This window comes from Bos grunniens, chromosome 15 (genome assembly GCF_055505025.1).
Source record: "Bos grunniens cultivar Pamir isolate PY7600 chromosome 15, Bosgru_T2T1.0, whole genome shotgun sequence".
Classification (NCBI taxonomy): Eukaryota; Metazoa; Chordata; class Mammalia; order Artiodactyla; family Bovidae; genus Bos; species Bos grunniens.
The window spans coordinates 80,317,147-80,344,441 of NC_141179.1; the positions used below are offsets into that span (position 1 = coordinate 80,317,147).

Sequence of the window (27,295 nt, forward strand, 5' to 3'; positions counted from 1 at the left end):
TGGGGTGCCATTACATTCTCCAATAATAAAAACTATATATGACAAACCCTCAGCAAACATTATCCTCAATGGTGAAAAATTGAAAGCATTTCCCCTAAAGTCAGGAACAAGACAAGGGTGCCCACTTTCACCACTAGTATTCAACATAGTTTTGAAAGTTTTGGCCACGGCAATCAGAGCAGAAAAATAAATAAAAGTAATCCAGATTGGAAAAGAAGAAGTAAAACTCTCACTGTTTGCAGATGACATGATCCTCTACATAGAAAACCCTAAAGACACCACCAGAAAATTACTATAGCTAATCAATGAATATAGTAAAGTTGCAGGATATAAAATCAATACACAGAAACCCCTTGCATTCCCATACATTAATAATGAGAAAATATAAAGAGAAATTAAGGAAACAATTCCATTCACCATTGCAACAACAAGAATAAAATACTTAGGAATATATCTACCTAAAAAACAAAAGACCTATATATAGAAAACTATAAAACACTGGTGAAAGAAATCAAACAGGACATTAATAAATGGAGAAATATACCGTATTCATGGATTGGAAGAATCAATATAGTGAAAATGAGTATACTACCCAAAGCAATTTATAGATTCAATGCAATCCTTATCAAGCTAATAATGGTATTTTTCACAGAACTAGAACGAATAATTTCACAATTTGTATGGAAATACAAAAAACCTCGAATAGCCAAAGCAATCTTGAGAAAGAAGAATGGAACTGGAGGAATCAACCTGCCTGACTTCAGGCTCTACTACAAAGCCACAGTTATCAAGACAGTATGGCACTGGCACAAAGACAGAAATATAGATCAATGGAACAAAATAGAAAGCCCAGAGATAAACCCACGCACCTATGGACACCTTATCTTTGACAAAGGAGGCAAGAATATACAATGGAGAAAAGACCATCTCTTTAACAAGTGGTGCTGGGAAAAGTGGTCATCCACTTGTAAAAGAATGAAACTAGAACACTTTCTAACACTGTACACAAAAATAAACTCAAAATGGATTAAAGATCTAAATGTAGGATCAGAAACTATAAAACTCCTAGAGGAGAACGTAGGCAAAACACTCTCTGACATAAATCACAGCAGGATCCTCTATGACCCACCTCCCACAATATTGGAAATAAATTTAAAATAAACAAATGGGACCTAATTAAAATTAAAAGCTTCTGCACAACAAAGGAACCTATAAGCAAGGTGAAAAGACAGCCTTCAGAATGGGAGAAACTAATAGCAAATGAAGCAACTGACAAAGAATTGATCTCAAAAATATACAAGCAACTCCTGCAGCTCAATTCCATAAAAGTAAACGACCCATTCAAAAACTGGGCCAAAGAACTGGGCCAATGGAGACATTTCTCCACAGAAGACATACAGATGGCTAGCAAAGACATGAAAAGATGCTCAACATCACTCATTATCAGAGAAATGCAAATCAAAACCACTATAAGGTACCATTTCATGCCAGTCAGAATGGCTGCTACCCAAAAGTCTACAAGCAATAAATGCTGAAGAGGATGTGGAGAAAAGGGAACCCTCTTACATTGTTGGTGGGAATGCAAACTAGTACAGCCACTATGGAGAACAGTGTGGAGATTCCTTTAACAATTGCAAATAGAACTACCTTATGACCCAGCAATTCCACTGCTGGGCACACACTGAAGAAACCAGAATTGAAAGAGACACGTGTACCCCAATGTTCATCACAGCACTGTTTATAATAGCCAGAACATGGAAGCAACCTAGATGTCCATCAGCAGATGAATGGATAAGAAAGCTGTGGTACATATGCACAATGAAGTATTACTCAGCTATTAAAAAGAATACATTTGAATCAGTTCTTATGAGGTGGATGAAACTGGAGCCTATTATACAAAGTGAAGTAAGCCAGAAAGAAAAACACCAATACAGTATACTAACACATATACATGGAATTTGGAAAGATAGTAATGATAACCCTGTATGCAAGAGAGCAAAAGAGACACAGATGCATAGAACAGTCTTTTGGACTCTGTGGGAGAGGGCGAGGGTGGGATGATTTGGGAGAATGGCATTGAAACATGTATAATATCATATGTGAAACGAATCACCAGTCCAGGTTCGATGCATGATACAGGAAGCTTGGGGCTGGTGCACTGGGATGACCCAGAGGGATCATATGGGGAGGGAGGTAGGACGGGGTCAGGATGGGGAACACGTGTACACCCATGGCAGATTCATGTTGATGTATGGCAAAACCAATACAATATTGTAAAGTAATTAGCCTCCAATTATATAAACTTACATTAAAAATAATAATATCACTCTGGGTCAATTAAAAAAATAATAAAAAAATCAGAGAATTTCAACATAAAGTCAAAATGGGAATGGTTTTGAAGACAATGAATATCAATTTTTTAATTGAAGTTCTTAGAGTAGATCTCATACATGTTATTGCTCTTGTTTAGTGAACTCCTTGTTTTAGAACTTTTCACTTTCATTGATGCTTTATTTGACAACTTGATCTCTCATTTTAGCCTACTATTTATTGATATGAGGTATTTTCTATCACAGAATCACAAAATTTCACTTTCAAACTATTTATAAGAAGCACACACATATAAATAAGCAGAATAATGACTTTATGGACACTATAATTTGATCACTCACATTAAACCATAGTTTTGTCTTACTGGGTTCATTATTTTAAAGTAACACATACTTACATGTAAGCCTAATTTCCATCGGTCCAACCTCTCTCAATCCCATTCAGCCACCTCATCTAGAGAAAATTAGAATTGACTAATACAACATGTCCAACTCTTTTGCAACCCCATGGACTATAGCCTACCAGGCTCCTCTGTCCATGGGATTTCCCAGTCAGTAATACTGGCGTGGGTTGCCATTTCCATCTCCAGTAGATCCTCCTAATTCAGGGATCAAACCCATTGTATTGAGGAGGATTCTTTACCACTAAGCCACCAGGGAAGCACTGTATACATACGTGAAAAGTGAAGTTGCTCAGTCGGGTCTGACTCTTTGCAACACCATGGACTGTAACCTACCAGGCTCCTCCATCCATGGGATTTTCCAGGCAAATATACTGGAGTGGGCTGCCATTCCCTTCTGCAGGGGATTTTTCTGACCCAGGGATTGAACCCAGGTCTCCCGCATTGCAGGAAGAGGCTTTACTGTCTGAGTCAACAGGGAAGCCCCATACACATATTACATATGTACATATGTATAATTGTTAGTTATGTGGTTTTAAAATTGATATGAGTGAATTTAAGATATTTATATATTTTTGTGATTGGTTATATACATGTGTAATTGTATATGTCTATAGATATGTAATTTGTGATCGGTGTTACATATATGTATGTATATGTAAGCTTTTTTCTTGCTCAACCTTAAAAGTTTGAGATTAACTATCTTGATTGTTATGGATTTGATTCACATATTTGATCTACATAGACATTGTAGTTACTTTTGAGTATTCTTTATTATGGATAATGATGCAGGTCATATTTTTATTCCTCATGTTACCCATACGCAATAATGTTTCTAGTCTATGTACTTGGATAATACTTGAAAATTATTAGGTCATAGTGTATAAAGCCTTTTACATCTAATAGATACATCATAGATGTTTCATAGTGATTCTATCAGTTTACATATTGATAAAATTTGGGGATTACTTATTTGCTAACACCTGTAGCCCTGGTAATGGTAAACTCTGAGAGTTGGTGATGGACAGGGAGGCCTGGTGTGCTGCAGTCCATGGGGTCACAAAGAGCTGGACAAGACTGAGTGACTGAACTGAACTGAACTGAACTGAACTGTGTCCCTGTGGCTCAGAGGTAAAGAATCCACCAACCAATGCAGGAGACTTGGGTTCAGTCCCTGGATTGGAAATATCCCCTGGAGAAGGAAAATGGCAATGCACTCCAGTATTTTTGCCTGGAAAAATCCCATGGGCAAAAGAGACTGGGAGACTACAGTCTGTGGGATCACAATAAAGTCAGATATGACTTTACTACTAAACAACAACACCTCTAACAGCTTTTCATGATGTCATGTCAGTTAAACTTTGCTAGCTGAAAGGAGGCAATGATATATGATTGTAGTTTTATTATGAACAGTAAAAATGAATTTACAGTACCGAGATACTGGATATCTGCATGCAAATTTATGAAGCTCTTAACAATTAGTTTTGTTGCAGCTACACAATGAGAGACCCTGTAGTTGCTCTTTCCTCATTCCTAACTTTTCACATTCAGAAAACTAAGATTATGGCATCTGGTCCCATCACTTCATGGGAAATAGATGGGGAAACAGTGGAAACAGCGTCAGACTTTACTTTTTTGGGCTCCAAAATCACTGCAGATGATGACTGCGGCCATGAAATTAAAAGACGCTTACTCCTTGGAAGGAAATTTATGACCAACCTAGATAGCATATTCAAAAGCAGAGACATTACTTTGCCAACAAAGGTCCGTCTAGTCAAGGCTATGGTTTTCCAGTGGTCATGTATGGATGTGAGATTTGTACTGTGAAGAAAGCTGAGAGCCAAAGAATTGATGCTTTTGAACTGTGGTGCTGGAGAAGACTCTTGAGAGTCCCTTGGACTGCAAGGAGATCCAACAAGTCCATTCTAAAGGAGATCAGCCCTGGGATTTCTTTGGAAGGACTGATGCTAAAGCTGAAACTCCAGTACTTTGGCCACCTCATGCGAAGAGTTGACTCATTGGAAAAACCCTGATGCTGGGAGGGACTGGGGGCAGGAGGAGAAGGGGACGACAGAGGATGAGATGGCTGGATGGCATCACTGACTCGACGGACATGAGTTTGAGTAAACTCCAGAAGTTAGTGATGGACAGGGAGGCCTGGCACACTGCGATTCATGGGGTCACAAAGAGTCGGACACAACTGAGTGACTGAACTGACTGAACTGAACTTTCACAGGCATTCTCAGACCTTGCTTCGTGACTATGTCCTGTGTTTCCTGTCTCCCCTAACCACCAACAAGGTTTTGCTCTAATAGTTTGGACATGAATGTTTTGGAACCACTTGAGCACTCAAGTAAGCATAATTTGAAATTACAGGTGACAATGTCCCACTGAGTAAGCTTTGACTAATAAAAATGAGAGCTGGCAGACAAATTCCTTTTTCTATCTTACTTCCTTGAAAACTAGTGCTTTGTTGATGTGCTTGCCTATGTGTTTCAACACATTTTTTTTTAAGTATACTTTTTATTAGGTTTCATTATTCCTGAAAGCTTTATTTCTTGTGATATAAATTTGGTTAGATGCAAGATATCAATGAGCTCAGAAAGGTTGATAACTTAATAGGTAAAATGCTGCAAAAAATAATAAAACTTTCAGTAATCAAACAAAATGTCAACATGTCTGTGGCAAGGAAGATGATCTGACTCTTAACAACTATCCAAGAATCGATTCCAACATAAATCCACCTTAACTATCAGGATTTTTCTTTCTTGTTAAAAAATTATAAAAATATTTTTCTAACATATATTTTATTTTAGATTGTATTTATTTTAAAATTATTGTGTGTTCCTTATATTAGTATGTTTTCTTTGAACAATTAATGGCTTTTAAAATAGGGAAAATTGGGTACTTGAAGTTGGAATGAAAAGGATTAAGCTTTCTCTATTGATATTAATGGAATTTTAACAATTTACTACCTATTCACTTAGCAGGATTTAATTCTAAAATGAAGATAGCTGTAGTTTTAAATTTGCATTAATCTGAATGACTGACATGGGCTATCCAGGAATCTCTTCAATGCATCCTTCACGTCCTTGTTCCTCAGGCTGTAAATGAGGGGGGTTCAGCATTGGGATCACCAGGGTATAGAAGACCGAGGCCATCTTATCAGTATCTAATGAGTGGTTGGTCCTTGGCTGCAAATACATGAAGAGAAGAGTCCCTAAACACAGTGACAGCCATCATGCAAGAAGCACAGGTGGAAAATGCTTTTTGTCGCCCTTCTGAAGAACGTATCCTCAAAATGGCAAGGATGATGTTGAAGTATGATGTTAGAACAATAATCATAGAGAAAAACAAATTGGTCCCTGAAAAGGTAAACACTGCTGTTTCTGGAATGTAGGTATCAGAACAGGACAATGCTAACAAAGGGACATTATCACAGTAAAAATGGTTGATCGCATTGGATGAACAGTATGACATGGAAAACACACAGGAAGAGACCGTCAGTGCTGTGGTCAGACTGTAGATGTAAATAAGGGCCGCCAGGAGAAGGCAGATCTGTGGAGAAACCACCACCCGGTAGAGCAGAGGGCTGCAAATAGCCACATAGTGGTCATAGGCCATGGCAGCCAGCACGAAAATCTCAGCCACAACAAAAGCTATGAATCCACCTAGTTGGGCTGCACATGCATAGTAAGATATGGTTTTCTTTGTAACCAGGAAGTTAACCAACATTTTGGGAGCAATGACAGAAGAATTGCCCAAACTGATGATAGCCAAGTGCTTGAGGAAAAAGTACATGGGGGTTTGAAGCTGAGAGTCCACGCTGGTGAGGATGACGATTCCCAGGTTCCCTGTTATGACCTGTCCATAGATGACCAGGAACACACAGAAAAGAGGAATCTGGAGTTCTGCAAGATCTGAGATTCCCATTAGAATGAATTTAGTCACTTGAGTGTGATTCCCTGGAGCCATATATTTTGCTGATTTCACCTTAGTGGGGAAAATGGAAGTGATTAATAGACTGTAAAGTGGTCTCTATTTTTGTTACATGCCATATTGTTAAGTATTTCACTTAAAATCAGTTCACTTCTGTTGACAAACACTTAAAAGTTTCAGAACTTTCTTAATGGTCTTTTCTCTTCATCTTTTCATCAAATTCAGCAATACAAACTCTCCAGAGTTCTATTTCAGGATCTTAGAACTGTTTGACCAAGCAACTTATGTACTTATGTACTATAGGATATGGTGTTTATTGGATAAACATACATAAATTGCATGATGAGATGTATTTATATTTGCATGCATATGTAAATTATATTAATGTCTCATGAAATTATGCTGCATGTATATGTATGTTGGAGAAAGAAATGGCACTCCAGTAACCTCGCCTGGAGAATCCATGGACAGAGGAGCCTGGCAGTTTACAGTCCATAGTGTCACAAAAAGTTGGACATGACTGAAGTGACTTAGCACATGTAAAAATATATGGCATCTATATATGTGTAGGTGTTTATTTATACACACATACATGCCTCTCTATGTGCTTGTGTTTCTTGAGATAAAAGAGAGGTACCTATAAGAAGTTGATGAGCTCGAGTGACATCTACTTGTTTTTCTCTTCGCTGCTACAGGTCTTCTTGCCCTCTCGTACATTGTCATCATACTGGTTATTTTAGTATTTCTGTGGAAAACTTATTCATTAGCCTGTTTTTTCCTTAACAATCATTACAATACTCCTCGGATTCAGCTGCCCACAAGCAAATTTACACTTTGCTACTGTTCATTCTTAGTATCATTCAGACATTCTGAATCTGCTTTTTGAAAATCACCTTTCCTTTCTTTTGTAAAATAAATTACTCTCATCTAATCTCTGTCTTTTAGCAGCTCAAACATTTTATTTTGTTCTGGCAACCCTTTCTTTCTTTTCCTGTTTAAAGAAAAGCTGTATGTTTTTCCTTTAAATAAATTAAAGCCAAATTTAATTTTTTTAAATACATAATATATAGTTTTGATTTGTTAGAGGTTGATCAGTTTGTTTGCTTCTATACGGAAATCATAGAGTCTAACATTATTTAATAGTACTGTAGTCCACGCCCAGCAGATACAGAGGCACTTTGAATAATGATTTCTTTGTTCTGCAGGAGTGTCCCAGAATGTGCGTATAATTAATTATTTATATGTCTGATGAGATAATTTAGGCTCAGTGAGATTCAGTTACTCAAACAGCCTCTTGTGTGTGTATGTGTGTGTGTGCATGCGTGCATGTGTGTTCAGTTGCTCAGACGTGTCCAGATCTTTGTGACTCTATGGACTGCAACCCACCACGCTTCTCTGTCAATAGGACTTCCCTGGTGTGAATACTGGAGTAGGTTGCCAATTCCTCCTCCAGGGGATCTTCCCAACCCAGGGAACAGAACCTGTATATCCTGAGTCTCCTGCACTGCAGGCAGACTCTTTACCAGTGAGCCACCAGGGAAGACCAAGAGCCTTTATAGGATATTTATCAGTACTATGTTTCTATGATGCTTTGGGTGTGCTTTTTTGTTTGTTTAGTTGGTGGTTAGTAGTTAGTACACTTACTAATGAAAAAGTAAAAGTCACTCAGTCATAACCAACTCTTTGAGACCCCATAGACTGTAGCCTGCCAGGATCATCTCTCCAAGTAATTCTCCAGGCATGAATACTGGAGTGAGTAGCCTTTCCCTTCTCCACTGTGTTGGCAGGCAGATTCATTACCACTGTGCCACTTGGGAAGTGCCTAAGGATATCTATTCCATACATCAACCTGAACCCAGGTCTCCCACATTGCAGGTGGATTCTTTACCATCTGAGCTACCAGGGAAGCACTTTACTAATAGCCATATGATTTTTCCAAATACTTATAGTCTTGTGTGGTATGGATTAAATGAGATAGTGTACATATGTATGTTATTTAGCACAGAGCCTTGTGACAATGAAAGCAAAATAATTTGTACCAGAAGTTACTGATATTAACATGTTTTGAATGATTTTTTAAATGTGGTTTCTTATTTCAGTTCCAGTAACTCATTCTATCTTACTGAGAGTTTTCATATTTGAGATAGAAATAGCAAGTGAATTATAATTTTGCATATACAAAACACTGGGACACATGGTATCTAACTATATATTTAGCAACAACAAAAACCCAGTGTACTCTCCCTCAACCTGATTCTCTCTTAAATCTGTGGTGTTTTTATTGTTGTTGATTGTTTCTCTTATTAATATCTGTCCTGCATCTGCTGTGTTGGCAGGCAGATTCATTACCACTGCACCACTTGGGAAGTGCCTAAGGATATCTATCCCATACATATACTCTATGTTCGATGAGCTGATCCAATGGCATTGCAACAACTGTGCTTATTTCTTGCCTTCTAACACTGTATCTAAAATAGATGCATAAGTAAGCTTTTGATGGAAAACATAGTGGCAACCTTCACTCTAATTAAAGTGTGGCAAAACCAATACAATATTGTAAAGTAATTAACCTCCAATTAAATAAATTTCTATTTTTTTAAAAAAAGTATTTGTTTGCTACACACTCAGAGGGAACATATATGATAAGTCGAGTCTGAGTGAACTCCGGGAGTTGGTGATGGACAGGGAGGCCTGGTGTGCTGCGATTCATGGGGTTGCAAAGAGTCGGACATGACTGAGCGACTGATCTGATCTGATCTGATCTGATTCTTAATTTAACAAGAAAAAAAGCATTAACAACAATTATTGTTGTTAATAATTGTTTGTAATTCAGGTTACACACAATCTGAATGTGTGTAATCAGCTTTTTAAAAGGAGAGCATTTTTATGTAGGAGAGAACTGTATAAGGAGAGAATCTTATATTTCAAAGACACTTAAGTTTCTTATCTAGTGTAATGTGTCCTCTAAAATATCCACCAATTTCACCAGTTCCATGGCAGAAAACATTCCCTTATAGTTCAAACTAAAATATACTTCAAGGACTATTCATTATTCTATACAAAAGCTCAGAGTTTAATATATCAATAGGAGTTAGCTGTTCAGTCATGTCCAACTCTCTGATCCCAGGGACTGTAGATTGCAAGGCTTCTCTGTCCATGGGGTTCTCCAGACAAGAATATTGGAGGAGGCTGCCATTTCCTTCTCCATAATCTATCAATAGGGTTTTAAAAATCATTGTATTTGTATGTATCATCAGCACTTCTACTTAGCAATCAGTGGGCAGAGACATGAGTGACATGGCAAGAGAATGGACCAGATATCGTCAGTTCTGAGTTTAATTTGAACTGATGAAGTTTCCAGTATCCTTGCTCTCCTCTTCTGAAATTTGAAATAAATAAGGTATTTGATTTTACTTACCTAAGCAGAGTGATCTGCCCAGACCTGCTCTGGAGGCCTTTGCGTGAAGTGTGCTAACTGGTTTATACGAGTGCTTGAAATCTCGGAAGACCTTCACACTGAAATCTGTGTCATGGCCCTAGTCCCTAAACAGGAGAATCAAAATTCTCAGTACAGGTCAGGTACCCCAGGGAAGTAAAGAAAAACTGAATGTTTATTAGTCAAGCTTGTATGCAAAAATATCACACAAGGTGCAAATCTGTAGATAGCCAGGGAGTATTCTTGAAAACCATTGATTAACTATTGCACCCATTGATTCCACCCTTTTTTTATTTGAATTTTACCCCTACATTGTTCGGAGGTGTTGCCTCTGGCTCTTGAATGGAGAAAAGCACAGGATTCTGGCTCCCATGTTGAATTTTAATGTATATATTGGAAATAGAACCAAATGTAAAGCCTCCATTCTTGTGTCAAGATAAACCCTGGTGTATTTACCACAAGAACCAGACGATGTACAACATAAAAGCAAAAATCTTGCTATGTGTGCTTACTTACTTCCATTTTTACAATTATGAATGTAAAAAGGCACTTCAAGCACCTTGTAGAAAAGCTAGTATGTAGTTGTATACTTTCCACAATAACATTTCAATATTGAAAGAACTACATTTTTTCATATCTGTGGATTTTAAAATATGAAAACATGATAAAGAATGTAACAAAAAATAAACTAAAATAAACCACAATAACTTGTAATGTAATCCCATTTTAGGGAAAAATTTTTAGCTTACACTCTGTATTTAAGGAGGTAGCCCTATTAAAACTAAATCAGGTGGCCAAAGTATTGGAGCTTCAGCTTCAGAATCAGTCCTTCCAATGAATATTCAGGGATGCTTTCCCTTAGAATTGACTGGTTTAATCTCCTTACTGTTTAAGGGACTCTCAAGAGTCTTCTACAACTTATTAAAATACGTATAAACATTTAATTCTCACAAAGTAAACTGCTAGGTTTCAGTGTCACAGCTCATGTTAATACCTTCCTTTTCATGTCACTCTTGTGCTTGGAGAAAAAGTGTTGATTCCAATAATAGGCCAATGCTTTAAAGTGTCCTAACATTTCAGAGATACTTATTGTGGGGTTAATACAGGAATTTTGTAATATTATTTTGTCAAATTATCATCTATTTGTCTTTCACTGCTTTCTTTATTTTAGCTTGTTTATTGCTGTTTCTATGCTTTATTTCAGAAAATATTTTGGAGGATATTCTGGCTTATTAATGAGAATTTTCTTCTGCCTGATGTATAATTTCCATTCAATTTTTTAATTACTTTATAAAGAGAAGTAATAGGTTCACAGCAAAATTAATAGGGAGGTACAGATATTTTACATGCATGCCCCTTATTAATATTCTTCATCAAAGTGGTATATTTTTTACATTTGATAAGCCCACATTGACATATCATAATCAAAGTACATTATTTACATTAGACTTCACTACTGGGGCTCTTTGTCCTATGAGTTTCAAAAATACATACAATGACATGAATCCATCATCATATTCTTATATAGAATTGTTTTCAATGCCCTAAAAGTCCTCTGTGCTCTGTCTCTTTATCCTCCTGCTCCTAAACCTCTGGCAACCACTGATCATTTTATTCCTTGTGTTCTGTGATTGTCATGTTTGTAGATTTTTTCTTCTTTAATAATAACCTAACAGGTATGAGGTGATAAGCAATTTCACTTTTGATTTGCATTTGATAAAATTTCTGTACTACCCAAGGCAATAAAAAATATAATGCAATGCTTATCAAATAACATTGTTTTTTTAAATAGGAAAAAAATTATAAATTTATGTGATGCCAAAGAAGATTTCAAATATCCAAAGATATCTTGTGCAAAAGTACAAAGCTGGTGTCATCACGCATCTTGGTTTCAAGAATGTATTACAAAGCTACAGTACTTGAACCATACAGTATTGGTATAAAAACAGACATATAGACCAATGGAGCAGAATAAAGAGCCCACAAATCAATTCACATATATTTAGTCAATTGATCTTCAACAAGGGTGTCGACAAAAGACAGTGGGAAAAGGATAATCACTTCAACAAGCTGTGTTGGCAAAACTGGATATCCACATGCAAAATAACAAAACTCAACCCTCCTCTTAAACCATGAACAAAAGTAAACTTAAAGACTTAAACATAATACATGACACTATAAAATTCTCAGAAGAAATATAAAGGAAAAGCCTCATGACATTAGATTAGTGATAATTTAATAGATAATACATCACAAGCACAGGCACAAAAGAAAAATTAGATAAGTGTGAATACATCACACTAAAAGTATATACAGCAAAGAACACAATCCACAGAGTAAGGAGGCCTCCTGCAGAGTGGGAGAAAACGTTCAAACCACTTGAACAGAATCTTCTCCAAGGAAGACACACAAATGGACAACAGGTTAGTATGAAAAAGTACATAAAACCACTAGTTATCAGGGAAATACAAATATTATAATTATTATAAATCAGAGGCTGAATGACTATTTATTCAACAAATATTACTAGGTCATGAATTACTCCAAGACTACTTTTTTTTTTTTTAATTGAGTGAATCATCATGTTGCTATTTTGAACCAGATCATAATTGGAGTGTATTCCCCTTGAGGACTCTCCTGTGCTTTGATCAGCAGTTGAGTAAGTAGATATAAGCAGTTTGAGTTAATTACATTCAGAGTATATCAAAACCTGCTTTTGCCAATCCACAGGTTAAGAGAAAGTTTCAGGCATTTGCTGAGTACTTTAGGAGTTTGGACCTAACAATATCAAGATATGTTGTGTAATCCTTTCATTAATAGTTGTTGTCTCTCATATAGATGAATAAATACATCAAAGAAAATAAAGTTTAAATTTGTGTTAATTAATTACTGTTGTCATAGATTAGTTACAATTTTTTACAAGTGAATTTAACTGTGACTCAGCTTGTCTAGTTGATAATTCACTAGATCCACAGTAAACAATATCTAAACAAGTATAATAATTTGGAAAAAAAGTTTTGTTTTGTTTTTTTCAGAAAAATTCTTTACATTTTCACCACAGGTCTTGAGACAGTTGAAAAGCAAAGACTTTAGATATCTAAAAGTAATAAATATGAGTGACTATTTAGTAAAATAAAAAAAAACAATACAATGCAAAATAATGGAGAAATACATTTGAATGAAATATGTTATCATATAATAATTTAATTATGGCCCAACATCTTAAAAAAAATCTTCATTATTCTTTTGGATACACTTAAGAAGGGCTTGCCTGGAAAATCCCATGGATGGAGGAGCCTGGTGGGCTGCAGTCCATGGGGTCGCTAAGAGTCGGCTACGACTGAGCGACTTCACTTTCACTTTTCATTTTCATGCATTGGAGAAGGAAATGGCAACCCACTCCAGTGTTCTTGCCTGGAGAATCCCAGGGACAGCGGAGCCTGGTGGGCTGCCGTCTATGGGGTCGCACAGAGTCGGACACAACTGAAGTGACTTAGCATTGCATAAGAAGGGCTAAAATTGTTAGAAAGAATTTATGAGCTAAGGAATAGCTTATAAAATATTACAGCCTGAGAGGCTGCTACTCTGTAGGCCCAGACTAATTTAGCATTATCTAATTAACATCATTTTGAATATTCGGTTTTATTAGTGTATTTTATGTTACAATATTTGTAAATCAAGTTTGATTTACTCCACTTTGTTAAATCAATATTAATGATTTCATTCTATAGATAAACAAATTATAACAATTTTACACAGTTATTGAAAGTAATTAGAATGCTGATATCCTATGCTAGGTATCTACACACTGATACACTAGGTCATGTTATTGCATGAGAGAAGGAAATTGATTTTAACCAATGATTTGGTGTTTTAAGCTAATTTAATATGGAAACAACTAATAGAATTCAGTGGTAAATTAACTGGTTTATCTAATGGATTTAGATGGCATGAATTCAGCCCATGAGTGAATGAATACACATATTTTCCCATTTGAGTCTTCAGTGAGTGGCATGTACGCTTGACCCACAGTCTTGTCACCATGTTCTGAACAACTGGGAAATTATACTCTGGCAAAAAACAAATATGAGGACACAAATCACATTCCATTGAATCACAATGTTATTCATTCTTTTGGTAGGAAATGAATTGCAATTTTTTGAAAATCTTCTTCAAGTTTGTTCCATGAGGTATGAAGATGAAGAATGTCACCAATGTAACATCCTTTTTACTGAAAGGCTTCACAGACAATCTTGAACTGCAAATCATCTTATTCTTCTTGCTTCTAACAGTTTACCTCTTCATGCTGATTGGAAATTTAGGACTGGTTGTGTTGGTCACTGGGGATTGCCGGCTCCACAGCCCCATGTACTATTTTCTGAGTGTGCTTTCATCTGTGGATGCCTGCTATTCCTCAGTAATTACCCCCAAAATGTTAGCAGACTTTATGTTAAAGAACAAAGCCATTTCCTTCCTTGAATGTCCAACACAGATGTTCCTTGCTGTTACTTTTGGGACCACAGAATGCTCTTTCTTCTCGCTGCAATGGCATATGATCGCTACGTGGCCATCTATGACCCCCTCTTGTATTTAGTCAGCATGGCTCCCAGAGTCTATGTGCCACTCATCATTGTTTCCTGTGTTGGTGGCGTCTTGCATGCTTCTGTACACACAGTGGCTACTTTCAGGTTATCCTTCTATGGATCCAATGAAATCAGGCATGTCTTCTGTGACATCCCTCCCCTCCTCGATATTTCTTGCTCTGACACTCACACAAACCAGCTTCTGCTCTTCTACTTTGCAGGCTCTATTGAAATAGTCACTGTCTTGATTGTCCTTATCTCCTGTGGTTTCATTCTGCTGACTGTTCTGAGGATGCCATCTGCTGTAGGGAGAAGGAAAGTGTTTTCTACATGTGGTTCTCACTTAACTGGAGTATCCATTTGTCACGGTACTGTTCTCTTCATGTATGTGAGACCAAGTTCCAGCTATGCCACAGATCATGATATGATTGTGTCTATAATTTATAGCATTGTGATTCCAATGCTGAATCCCATCATCTATAGTTTAAGGAACAAAGATGTAAAAGAGGCAATGAAGAGTGTTTGCAAAAAAATACTTTACCAATAAAGTCTATTATCACAGTAAAAATTAATCTAAAAATATCAAGAGTGATGTTATGTACCATAATACCAAGAAGATATGATGAAATTGTTTTGTTTTATCTTATTAATATATTTCTCTTCTTCCTGGGTATTTTAATATAAACATCATAGCTAACCTTCTACCTATGTTATTTTTATATGCAGAAAAATTGTAACATCCATTTGTGCCTTAATATTATCCCATTGATAGAGGTGTCCACACACACACTCAAACACACGTGCACACACACCTATACACGTTTGTATGTAAAAGCATGCTAATTGATATAACACAAACACACACAGACATATGTGTATGTAACTTTTCTTTAGCATATTATATATTCTTTTCTTCTTTCATCTTGATATAACTTGAAAGTATAGTCCCCAATATTCACAACTGTAATTAACATTATATCTGACTAGCTTGATGAAATGCCAACTAATCAATAGCAAACCCGCAGTTCATATGATCCCATATCATGGAGTCATTGGTATCTGAATTCATTTCAAAGCATTCTGATCTATCCTTAGATTTATTCACTGGCAGCTATCTAATCCCAGTCTGTGGTTTGGGGACCACGGATAACATGTTCAAATTCCTGGTGTTAACTACCGTGCTGATTTGTAAGGATGTATTTCTTCCATCTTTGTTATTTCATTCAGAGCTTGAGTGCTAAACAAATCTTTTAATTTCTCACAGAAAATAAAGTCCAGGCACTGACATTTATCACAATCACACATTAAAAAAAGACAAACACAATTCAGAGAGTACTGTATAACTGGCCTGTGTATTCAGTTCTTTCCACAGCTGAGCCCCAATCCACCTTTATGGATTTGAGTACAGGTCTGGTGCTGACTTAGATTTTAACTCTCTGTTCCTTGGACCCTTTCAACTCTGATATGCCCCTGCAGAAACCCCAACTCCTCATGCTCAGGCCCAAGAACCTCATTACAGAAGGGTCCCTCCTACATGCATGTTTAAGCCTTGTTTCCAATAGACCTCATTTTCATTGCGAGGACATGTGTCCTTCAGAGATAACTTTAAGATGTAGTGTTTTCCTTTCTTGCTTTCACTCATTTGTATTTATTAATTTTAATCACAATTTTGCAAAAACTCTTTCTCTTCTTAAAGGAGCATCCTTATTTTTAAATCAAAGACAATCTTCTGAGATTTAGAGTCCAACCTAATGATACTTTTCTGAATTGGGATTAAGTTTAAATTATAATTCAACAGTTCTTGTGCAGAATTCCCTTACCTATATTACCTGTATTTGAAAGTGCTAGTAGCTCAGTCATCTCCATCTCTTTGCAACCCCATGGACTATAGCCTGCCAGGCTCCTCTGTCCATGGAACTCTCTAGGCAAGAATACTGAAATGAGTTGCCATTTCCTACTTCAGGGGGTCTTCCTGACCCAGGAATTGAACCTGGGTCTCCTGCATTGCAGGCAGGTTCTTATTCACTGCTTGAGCCATCAGAGAAGCTGTTATTATATTTATTCCTATGCAATATATCTGCTCTTATTTCTCCTGTTTGGGATACTCTCTTTGCTGCTATTCATACAGTTTCTTCTACTAAATATCAAAACTAAACCATGTTCGCTGATATTAGTTATAGTTGCATATCCAAACTATGCAAACGTGTTGTTGAATAGTGTGTGTGTATGCGTGTGTGTGTATCACTCGGCATTGAAGAGATTCTTAAACATAATTCAATATCACAAAAATAAATTTTATGCTTTAAAATTTTAGTTTTAAAGAAAAATAAACACTAATATAGGAAAAAAACTATCCATAAACAGAGAAAATAGATACAGTTATGCATCTGTTAAATTTATAAATAATAGATTAGAAGTACATAGAATTATGGTTTCCCACATGGTGCCATGGTAAAGAATTAGCCTGCCAATGCAGGAGACACTAGAAATGTGGGTTCGATCTCTGGGTCAGGAAGATTCCCTAGAGAAGGCAATGGCAACCCACTCCAGTACTCTTGCCTGGAAACTCCCATGAACGAAGGAGCCTGGTAGGCTGCAGTCCGTGGGGTCGCGAAGAGTCGGACACGACTGAGCAACTGCACTTTCCTGTTTCACTTTCACGCATTGGAGAAGGAAATGTCAACCCACTCCAGCATTCTTGCCTGGAGAATCCCAGGGACAGGGGAACCTGGTGGGCTGCCACCTATGGGGTGGTACAGAGTTGGACATGACTGAAGTGACAGCAGCAGCAGTAGCAACAAAGGGACATAATCACAATAAAAACGGTTGATCACGTTGGATGAACAATATGACACGGTAAACACACAGGAAAAATCGTCAGTGCTGTTGTCAGACTGCAGACATGTATAAGGGCTACCAGGAGAAGGCAGATCCGTGGAGAAACCACCACCTGGTAGAGCAGGGGGCTGCAAATAGCCACACAGTGGTCATAGGCCATGGCAGCCAGCACGAAAATCTCAGCCACAACAAAAGCTATGAATCCACACAGCTGGGCTGCACATGCATAGTAAGATATGGTTTTCTTTGTAACCAAGAAGTTAACCGACATTTTAGGGGCAATGACAGAAGAATTGCCCAAATTGATGATAGCCAAGTGCCAGAGGAAAAAGTACACAGGAATTTGAAGCTGAGAGTCCAAGCTGGTGAGGATGATGATTCCCAGATTCCCTGTCATGTTCATTCCATAGATGACCAGAAACACCCAGAATAGAGGAATCTGGAGTTCTGGATGGTCTGAGATCCTCATTAGAACGAATTTAATCACTTGAGTTCAGTTTCCTGGAGCTATCTATATTGCTGATTTCTTCTTAGTGAGGAAAAAAAGCAAGAGATCTCCAGAAAAAATATCTACTTCTGCTTTATTGAACATGCCAAAGTCTTCGACTGTGTGGATAACATCAAACTGTGGAAATATCATAATGAGATGGGAATACCAGATCACCTGACCTGCCTCCTGAGAAATCTGTATGCAGGTCATGAAGCAACAGTTAGAATAGGACATGGAAAAACAAACTGGCTCCAAATCAAGAAAGGAATACTCCAAGTCTGTATATTGTCACCCTGCTTATTTAACTTATATGCAGAGTACATCATGAGAAAGGCTGGACTGGATGAAGCACAAGCTGGAATCAAGATTGCCAAGAGAAATATCAATAACCGCAGATATGCAGATGACACCACCCTTATGGCAGAAAGTGAAGAAGAACTAAAAAGCCTCTTGATGAAAGTGAAAGAGGAGTGAAAAAGTTGGCTTAAAACTCAGTATTCAGAAAACTAAGATCATGGCATCTGGTCCCATCACTTCATGGCAAATAGATGGGGAAACAGTGGAAACAGTGGCTGACTTTTTTTTTTATGGGCTCCAAAATCACTGCAGATGGTGACTGCAGCCATGAAATTAAAAGACACTTACTCCTTGGAAGGAAAGTTATGACCAACCTAGACAGCATATTAAAAAGAAGAGACATTACTTTGTCAACAAAGGTCCGTCTAGTCAAGGCTATGGTTTTTCCAGTGGTCATGTATGGATGTGAAAGTTGGATTATAAAGAAAGCTGAGAGCCAAAGAATTGATGATTTTGAACTGTGGTGTTGAAGACTCTTGAGAGTCCCTCGGACTGCAAGGAGATCCAGCCAGTCCATCCTAGAGGAAGTCAGTCCAGAATATTCATTGGAAGGACTGATGCTGAAGCTGAAACCCCAATACTTTGGCCACCTGATGCTAAGAACTGACTCATTTGAAAAGACCCTGATTCTGGGAAAGATTGAAGGTTGGAGGAGAAGGGGTCAACAGAGGACAAGATGGTTGAATGGCATCACTGATTCAGTGGATATGAGTTTGTGTAAACTCCCAGAGTTTATGATGGACAGGGAGGCCTAGTGTTCTGCAGTCCATGGTGTCACAGAGTCAGACATGACTGAGCCACTGAACTGACGGGACCAGATGCCATCAACTTAGTTTTTTGAATGTTGCATTTTAAGCCTGCTTTCTCACTCTCTTCTTTCAACTCTTAGTTCCTGCTGGTTTGTTTCATCAGAATGGTATCATCTGCATATCTGAGGTTGTTGATATTACTCCCTGCCATCTTGACTCCAGCTTGTGAATTATCCAGCCCTGTATTTAGCATGATGTACTCTACATATAAGTTAAATATGCAGGGTGACAATATACAACCTTAATATTCCTTTCTCATATTTGAACCAGTCCAGTGTTCCATGTCCATTTCTAAACATTTCTTGGCTGCAGATTTCTCATGCGGCAGGTAAGACGATATGGTATTCCCATCTCTTTAAGAAGTTTCCTGATGGCTCAGATGGTAAAGAGTCTGCTTGCAGTGTAGGAGACCTGGGTTTGATCCCTTGGTCAGGAAGATCCCTTGGAGAAGGAAATAGCAACCCTTTCCAGTATTCTGACCTAGAAAATTCCATGGACAGAGGAGTCTTGCAGGGTACAGTCCATAGGATATAAAGAGTCAGACACAACTGAGCAACTTCACTTTTTTTTGAGAACTTTCCACAGTTTGTTGCAATCCTAACAGTCAAAGACTTAAGGAAAGTAAATGAAGCAAAAGTAGATTTTTTTTTTAATCTCTTCGTTTTCTATAATCCAACAGATGTTTGATAAGTTGACCTCTGGTTCCTCTGCCTTTTCTATATCCAGCTTGTACATCTGGAAGTTTTCGGTTCATGAACTGCTGAAGCCTAACTTGAAGGACTTTGAGCATTACCTTGGCAGCATGTGAAATGAAAGCAATTGTTTGGTAGCTTGAACATTTTTGGCATTGCCTTTCTTTGGTATTGGAATGAAAACTGACCTTTTCTGGCCTTGTGGCCACTGCCAAGTTTTCCAAATTTGCAGGCATATTGAGTGCAGCACTTTAACAGCATCAGTTTTTAGGGTTTAAGTTAGCTCAACTGGAATTCCATCACCTCCACTAGCTTTGTTTGTAATAATGCTACCTAAGCCCCACTTGACCTCATCCTCCAGGATGTTTAGCTCTAGGTGAATGAGCACACTGTTGTGGTTATCTGGCTCATTAAGAACTTTTTTGTATAATGTTCTGTGTATTCTTGCCACCTCTTCTTGATCTCTTCTGCTGCTGTTAGGTCCTTGACGTTTCTGTTCTTTACTGAGTCCATCTTGCATGAAATATTCCATTAGTATCTCCAATTTTCTTGAAGAGATCTGAAGTCTTTCCCATTCTATTATTTTCCTCTATTTCTGTATATTGCTCTCTTAAGAAGGCTTTCTTACCTTGTTATTCTCTGGAAATCTACAGTCAGTTGGGTATATTTTTCCCTTCATTGTTTTCCCTTTCTCCTTTTGCAAGTTCCTGGTCTATAAGTATTGTGGGATATAGAGTATGTCTAAATAAATTACCTTTGTATTAATAGCTTCTAAAATAAGCCCAAAATCTACTTTTGAACAGTAGATGTTCAAAAGTTACTTGCTAACTGACTGACTGAAAGAGACGAATGGTGAATAAGTGAAGGAATGAATGTATACAGTATAAATCCTGAAATTCTGAAATAAAGTATGAGATTTTTGTTCCAAGGCCCATAGTTTTATGGTAATATGATTATTAAAATCATTTTGACTTTGATAAAGAAACAGAGACAACCTACATATCATTTTCTAGAATACTCACTACTTTAGTGCAGGGCACAGCTGTTCTTTCTTCATCGACTTAGTCCTAAAATTAATAAAGTTATGGTATATTCTTGGCTCTAAAATTAACAAAATAACAGATAAATTGTGGACCATAGAAAGGAAGTTCCAAAGATTTTTTACCATGAAGTCACTTTTTACAATTATATGAATTCTTGAATGTTGCATTGTTGCTTCCTCTGGTGTCCTTTGTATCTTGTCTGTCATGTAACCAATGGCACTGTTTGCACCATGAAGAGTTAACAATATCTTCATTTGTTCATAGCTCTGCCAACCTCTCCACTGATTCCGTATTCCTATAACAATGTTGGGCTTTCAGGTGGTTCAGTGGTAAAGAATATGTCTGCCAGTGCAGGGAATACAGGAAATGTGGGTCTAATCCCTGGGTCTGGAAGAAGCCCAAGAGTAGGCAATGGCAATCCACTCCAGAATTCTTGCTGGGAAATCCCATGGACAGAGGAGCCTATTGGCTAGAGTCCTTGTTGTCACACAGAGTCAGAAACAACTGACCACACACACACATAACATTGTTAAGATTCTTTTTTCACAATTTCCATTCTTATTGATGTGTTATTTTGCAACTTGATCTCTCATTTGAAGCTTATTATTTATTGTACAAGAGGGTTTTTTTTTTAATTTCCTAAATCTTCTGTATGTTATATAACAAACATATCTTGGTTAGACAAAACTGTAAGACAGTGCCATCACTGGATCACAAAATCTCACCTTTCAAAAATATTTGTAAGAAACAGGCACACAGATACAAATGTACAGAAAAATGGCATGAAAGACACTACATATCCATTATCCATGTTAAACAGTGGATTTGTCTTGTCAGTTCAGTTCAGTCGCTCAGTCGTGTCCGACTCTTTGCGACCCCATGAATCGCAGCATGCCAGGCCTCCCTGTACATCACCAACTCCCGGAGTTCACCCAGACTCACATCCATCGAGTCAGTGATGCCATCCAGACATCTCATCCTCTGTCGTCCCCTTCTCCTTCTGCCCCCAATCCCTCCCAGCATCAGAGTCTTTTCCAATGAGTCAACTCTTCGCATGAGGTGGCCAAAGTACTGGAGTTTCAGCTTTAGCATCAATCCTTCCAAAGAAATCCCAGGGCTGATCTCCTTCAGAATGGACTCGTTGGATCTCCTTGCAGTCCAAGGGACTCTCAAGAGTCTTCTCCAACACCACAGTTCAAAAGCATCAATTCTTCGACACTCAGCCTTCTTCACCGTCCAACTCTCACATCCATACATGGAAAAAGCAAGAGAGTTCCAGAAAAACATCTATTTCTACTTTGTTGACTATGCCAAAGCCTTTGACTGTGTGGATCACAATGAACTGTAGAAAATTCTTAAAGAGATGGCAATACCAGACCACCTGATCTGCCTATTGAGAAATTTTTATGCAGGTCAGGAAGCAACAGTTAGAACTGGACATGGAACAACAGACTGGTTCCAAATAGGAAAAGGAGTACGTCAAGGCTACATATTGTCACCCTGCTTATTTAACTTCTATGCAGAGTACATCATGAGAAATGCTGGGCTGGAAGAAACACAAGCTGGAATCAAGATTGCCGGGAGAAATATCAATAACCTCAGATATGCAGATGACACCACCTTTATGGCAGAAAGTGAAGAGGAACTAAAAAGCCTCTTGATGAAAGTGAAAGAGGAGAGTGAAAAAGTTGGCTTAAATCTCAATATTCAGAAAATGAAGATCATGGCATCTGGTCCTATCAATTCATGGGAAATAGATGGGGAAACAGTGGAAACCATGTCAGACTTTATTTTTCTGGGCTCCAAAATCACTGCAGATGGTGACTGCAGCCATGAAATTAAAAGACGCTTACTCCTTGGAAGGAAAGTTATGACCAACCTAGACAGCATATTCAAAAGCAGAGACATTACTTTGCCAACAAAGGTCCGTCTAGTCAAGGCTATGGTTTTCCAGTGGTCATGTATGGATGTGAGAGTTGGGCTGTGAAGAAGGCTGAGCACTGAATAATTGATTTATCTTATAGGATGCACTAATTTAAGGTAAAATTTAACAACGTATAAGCTAAATTTCCTTTGAATCAACCTGTTACATTCTCACTCATATGTTTTCTTTTGTCATTTTTGAATATAAGTATGATCTCTGGCAACCCACTCCAATATTCTTGCCTGGAGAATCCCAGGGACATAGGAGTCTGGTGGGCTGCCGTCTATGGCAGAGTCGAACACAACTGAAGTGACTTAGCAGCAGCAGCAACAGCATGATCTCTGTAAGTGTTAATGCATAGACTTTATTATCTGTGAGAAATCTAAGGTGGATATAATGCTTGTGCTTGGAAAGAATTTAAAATAAAGAGGAACTTCTTCCTCAAATCAGCATGGTAGTAACACCAGGAATTTGAACATGTTATCTATGGTCCCCAAACCACAGGCTGGGATTAGATGACTGACAACGTATAAATCTAAGAATGGAGGTCAAGTCAGATACCAGTGACTCCAGGTTATGAGGTCATTTCAGCTACGGTTTTGCTATTGATCAAATAGTATTTAATAAAGCTAGTCATTTATAATTATAATACTATATAAAATTGCAAATTGAAGTCTATATATTCAAGTTATATGAGGATAAAATAATAAACAACATTATAAAATAAACATTATGTATACATATGTCCTTGACTGTGCCAGTGTGTCAGTCAGCATACATATATACACATATTGGTAGGAACATACTGAGAAGCACATGGATGATAGCAAATGGGTTTTTCTGCATATAAATATAGTATAGGTAGAGGGTTGATTGTTGTTTTAAAATGTCCAGGGAGAAAAGAAATGCATTCATAATGTAAAAATATTTTCAGCATATCTTCTTGATATTGAGGCATAGAAGAACCTTACCCCCAGTTTTTTAACTTTGATTTTTACTGTGAAAATATGCTTTACAGCTAAATCAAAATTTCCAGAACATTCTATTCATTGCCTCTTTCACATCTTTATTCCTTAAACTATAGATGATGGGATTCAGCATGGGAATCACAACGCTGTAAAAGAGGGACACAATCATGTCATGGTCCAAGGCATAGCTGGAACTTGGCCTCACATACATGAAGAGGATGGTCCCATGAAAAATGGACACTCCAGTCAGGTGAGAGCCACAAGTAGAAAAGACTTTCCTTCTCCCTTCAGCGGAATGCATCCTCAGAATGGCCAACAGAATGAAGCCATAGGAGATCAGGACAATCAGGACAGTGACTATCTCAATGGAGCACACAAGGTAGAAGAGCAGAAGCTGGTTTGTGTGAGTATCAGAGCAAGAAATAGCGAGGAGGGGAGGGATGTCACAGAACACATGTCTGATTTCATTGGAGGCACAGAAGGAGAGGCTAAAAGTAGCCACTGTGTGTACAGTAGCATGCACGATGCCACCAACATAGGAAGCAATGATGAGTGGCACGTAGACTCTGGGTGCCATGCTGGCTGAATACAGGAGGGGGTCGTAGATGGCCACGTAGCGATCATATGCCATTGCAGCCAGAAGAAAGCATTCTGTGGTCCCAAAAGTAGTGGAGAGAAACATCTGTGCTGTACACTCAGGCAACAAAATGGTTTTGTTTTTTGACATAAAATCTACTAACATTTTTGGTGTAATTACTGAAGAATAGCAGGCATCAACAGATGACAGCACACTCAGAAAACAGTACATAGGATTGTGGAGCCGGCAATCCCCAATGACCAATATAACTAGTCCTAAATTTCCAATCAAAGTAAAGAGATAAATTGCTAGAAACAGGAAGAATAAAATAAATTGTATTTCAGGATTATCTGTGAGACCTTTCAGTACAAATATAGTAACTTCAGTGGTATTCTTCATGGTGACTCCTCATGGAACAAATTTTAACATAAAATTACAATTCATTTACTACAAAATAATAAAAACATTGTGACTCAGTAATGTGGCTTAAAGGATTTTGACATATGCTCTCATATTTATTTTGGGGGATGTTTCATTTCCGAGTTGTTGATCAGGAGACGTGACAAAGCAGTGAGTAAAGTGTCCATGTTGCTCACTGGAGAATCAAATACCAATATTTGTGTGTTCACTTACTTCTTGTATCCATGTAATTTATAAAACCATCAGGTTAACTGGTTAATGTGTCACTGCATTCTATTATCTGTCCTCATACTAAATCACATTAAAATGCACCAAATGACTGAATAAAATATAATTTTCCTCTGATATCCAAACACATAAGGTAGCATATCAGTGTACAGATCCCTGGAACAGAATAGCAGCATTCCACAACTTTCAGTTATTGTGTAAAATGGCTTGCAATTACTATCTAGTCAACTGTAGAATCAGAACATTAGTATTTCTGATACTATTAGAATGATTATTTTTAAATGGGAGTTTGATTCACAAGATGATTAGCCCCATTATGATTCTTAATATCATTTCAATGATATAGTTCATTCAAGACAAATAACACAGGATTAAGAAACTGAAAATATTTGTTCACAGGCCAGGCTCATGATTAAGAGCCATGGGCAATGTTAATATTGCTCTCTAAAGTTTTCCTTCTTCAAAGTACTAAGACATGTACATGCTCAAGCAGATAAAATAATACAGAGTCACACAGGCTAATTAAATATGCAAAGCAACAAATATAACTATGTAAAACAATTTCCTTTAAATATGTCTTGTTTGGTTACACATTTGGGATGACCATATAATTGAACTTTGATCACCAAATGTATATATTTTTAAAACATTAGCAAATGCTGGATTACAAAATTAATACTATAACTAATAATTTTACAGTATATGTGATCAGATCCTTGATCCAGATATTTTGTCCCTTATCTACTTGTCATGTATTTGTTTTGTGATTTTTAATACATACCAAAACAATATTCTGCTAGGAAGAAATGCAATGTATCATAATTTGATTTTGATTTTGATTCCCCTATTCACTCATGCCTCTGGTATCTTTAGAGAGTAAGGAAGCTTTGTAAATTTTGTATTCTGGTAATACCAACACACACACACATATCAGATAATTCTATTTTCTATGTTACAGTGAGTTTAAGTTTAGATAGTGAAAGACTTATGATGTTAAGTGTGTGTGTGTGTGTGTGTGTGTGCGCTCAGTCATGTCCAACTTTTTGGGACCCTACGGACTGTAGCCTCCCAGACTTCTCTCTTCATGGAATTTTCCAGGCAAGAATACTGGAGTGGGTTTCCATTTCCATTTCTCTGCAAACAGGCTTTTCTACTGGATGCCAAAATGAAAATCATACTAGGTATAACCTAGTCAATATTAGAATATATTGAAAGGACTCAGAATTTTAAAGAGGAAATGACTATGATTCTCAAAGGTTTTAATAATACAGAGTCAACTTCTAAAATAATGTAAAGCTTCTTCTAAAAATACAATGCTAATAGAAGGTAAATATTCCAAATATATTGATCCAATCTTGAAACACAAAGCTTGCAAAGAAGAGGAAAAATGATAACAGCCATGCACCGAGCATATGCAACAGTGATGGGCTTTTGTACATGTTACTTTATTTCCCCTTTATAGAAGCTCTCATAACTGTCAGAGCCAAGATCCAATCCCAGGTATCCCCCACGATGCATCTGCTTTTCATCATTTTTCACCACCTCCTGTAATACCATGAGTTCTTTCTGAAACTGACCTGCCACTTGCTTCTCTCAGTGACATAAAACTTTCCATTTCTGAGAATTTTATTTATTTTATTATTTACCTTTTTATTTTTTATAAGTTTATAGCCGATTAACGTTGCTGTGATAGTTTCAGGTGGACAGCAAAGGGACTCAGCCATATGCATACATGTATCTGTTCTCCTACAAACTCCCCTCCCATCCAGGCAGCCACATAACATTGAGCTGAATTCCATGTGCTCCACAGTAGGTCCTTTTTGGTTATCCATTTTAAATATTGCTGTGTATACAGGTCCATTCTAAACTCCCTATCTGTCCTTTCCCTTCATTCTTCACCTCTCCAGCAAATAAAACATGCTTTTTGATGTGCATTTTTCAAAAAATGAAGTCACTCAGTCGTGTCCAACTTTTTGTGACCCCATGGACTGTAGCCTACAACGCTCCTCTGTCCATGGGATTTTCCAGGCAAGAGTACTGGAGTGGGTTGCCATTTCCTTCTCCAGGGGATCTTCCCAATCCAGGAATTGAACCTGGGTCTCCCACATTGTAGGCAGATGCTTTACCATCTGAGCCACCAGGGAGGTTCATTTTTCAAAGATTTTTCTAAATATTAAATCTAGAGAAACATTCTGAAGCAGTAGTAATCGATGTAGCTTGTACATCACAAAGGCAAAAATAAAAGGATAATTGTTTTCCT

The 27,295-nt window shown here is 37.5% G+C and overlaps 1 protein-coding gene and 3 pseudogenes across 1 annotated transcript; 1 reads left to right on the top strand and 3 right to left on the bottom strand.

The window, feature by feature from the left end:
• Positions 1–5,753: 5,753 nt before the first annotated feature.
• On the bottom strand, positions 5,754–6,706 carry LOC147358701 (olfactory receptor 8J2-like; annotated as a pseudogene).
• Positions 6,707–14,298: 7,592 nt separating this feature from the next.
• On the top strand, positions 14,299–15,236 carry LOC147358702 (olfactory receptor 5T2-like; annotated as a pseudogene).
• A 1,832-nt stretch (positions 15,237–17,068) lies between these two features.
• LOC147358703 (olfactory receptor 8J2-like) lies at positions 17,069–20,554 on the bottom strand (annotated as a pseudogene).
• Positions 20,555–23,865: 3,311 nt separating this feature from the next.
• Positions 23,866–24,786, bottom strand: LOC147358704 (olfactory receptor 5T18-like). Its single transcript, XM_086338212.1, has 2 exons — positions 24,128–24,786; positions 23,866–23,956 (listed from the first exon to the last, which is right to left on the bottom strand). Exons 1-2 carry the CDS (start codon positions 24,784–24,786, stop codon positions 23,866–23,868), a joined length of 750 nt encoding a protein of 249 aa, XP_086194338.1.
• Between the last annotated feature and the right edge of the window lie 2,509 nt (positions 24,787–27,295).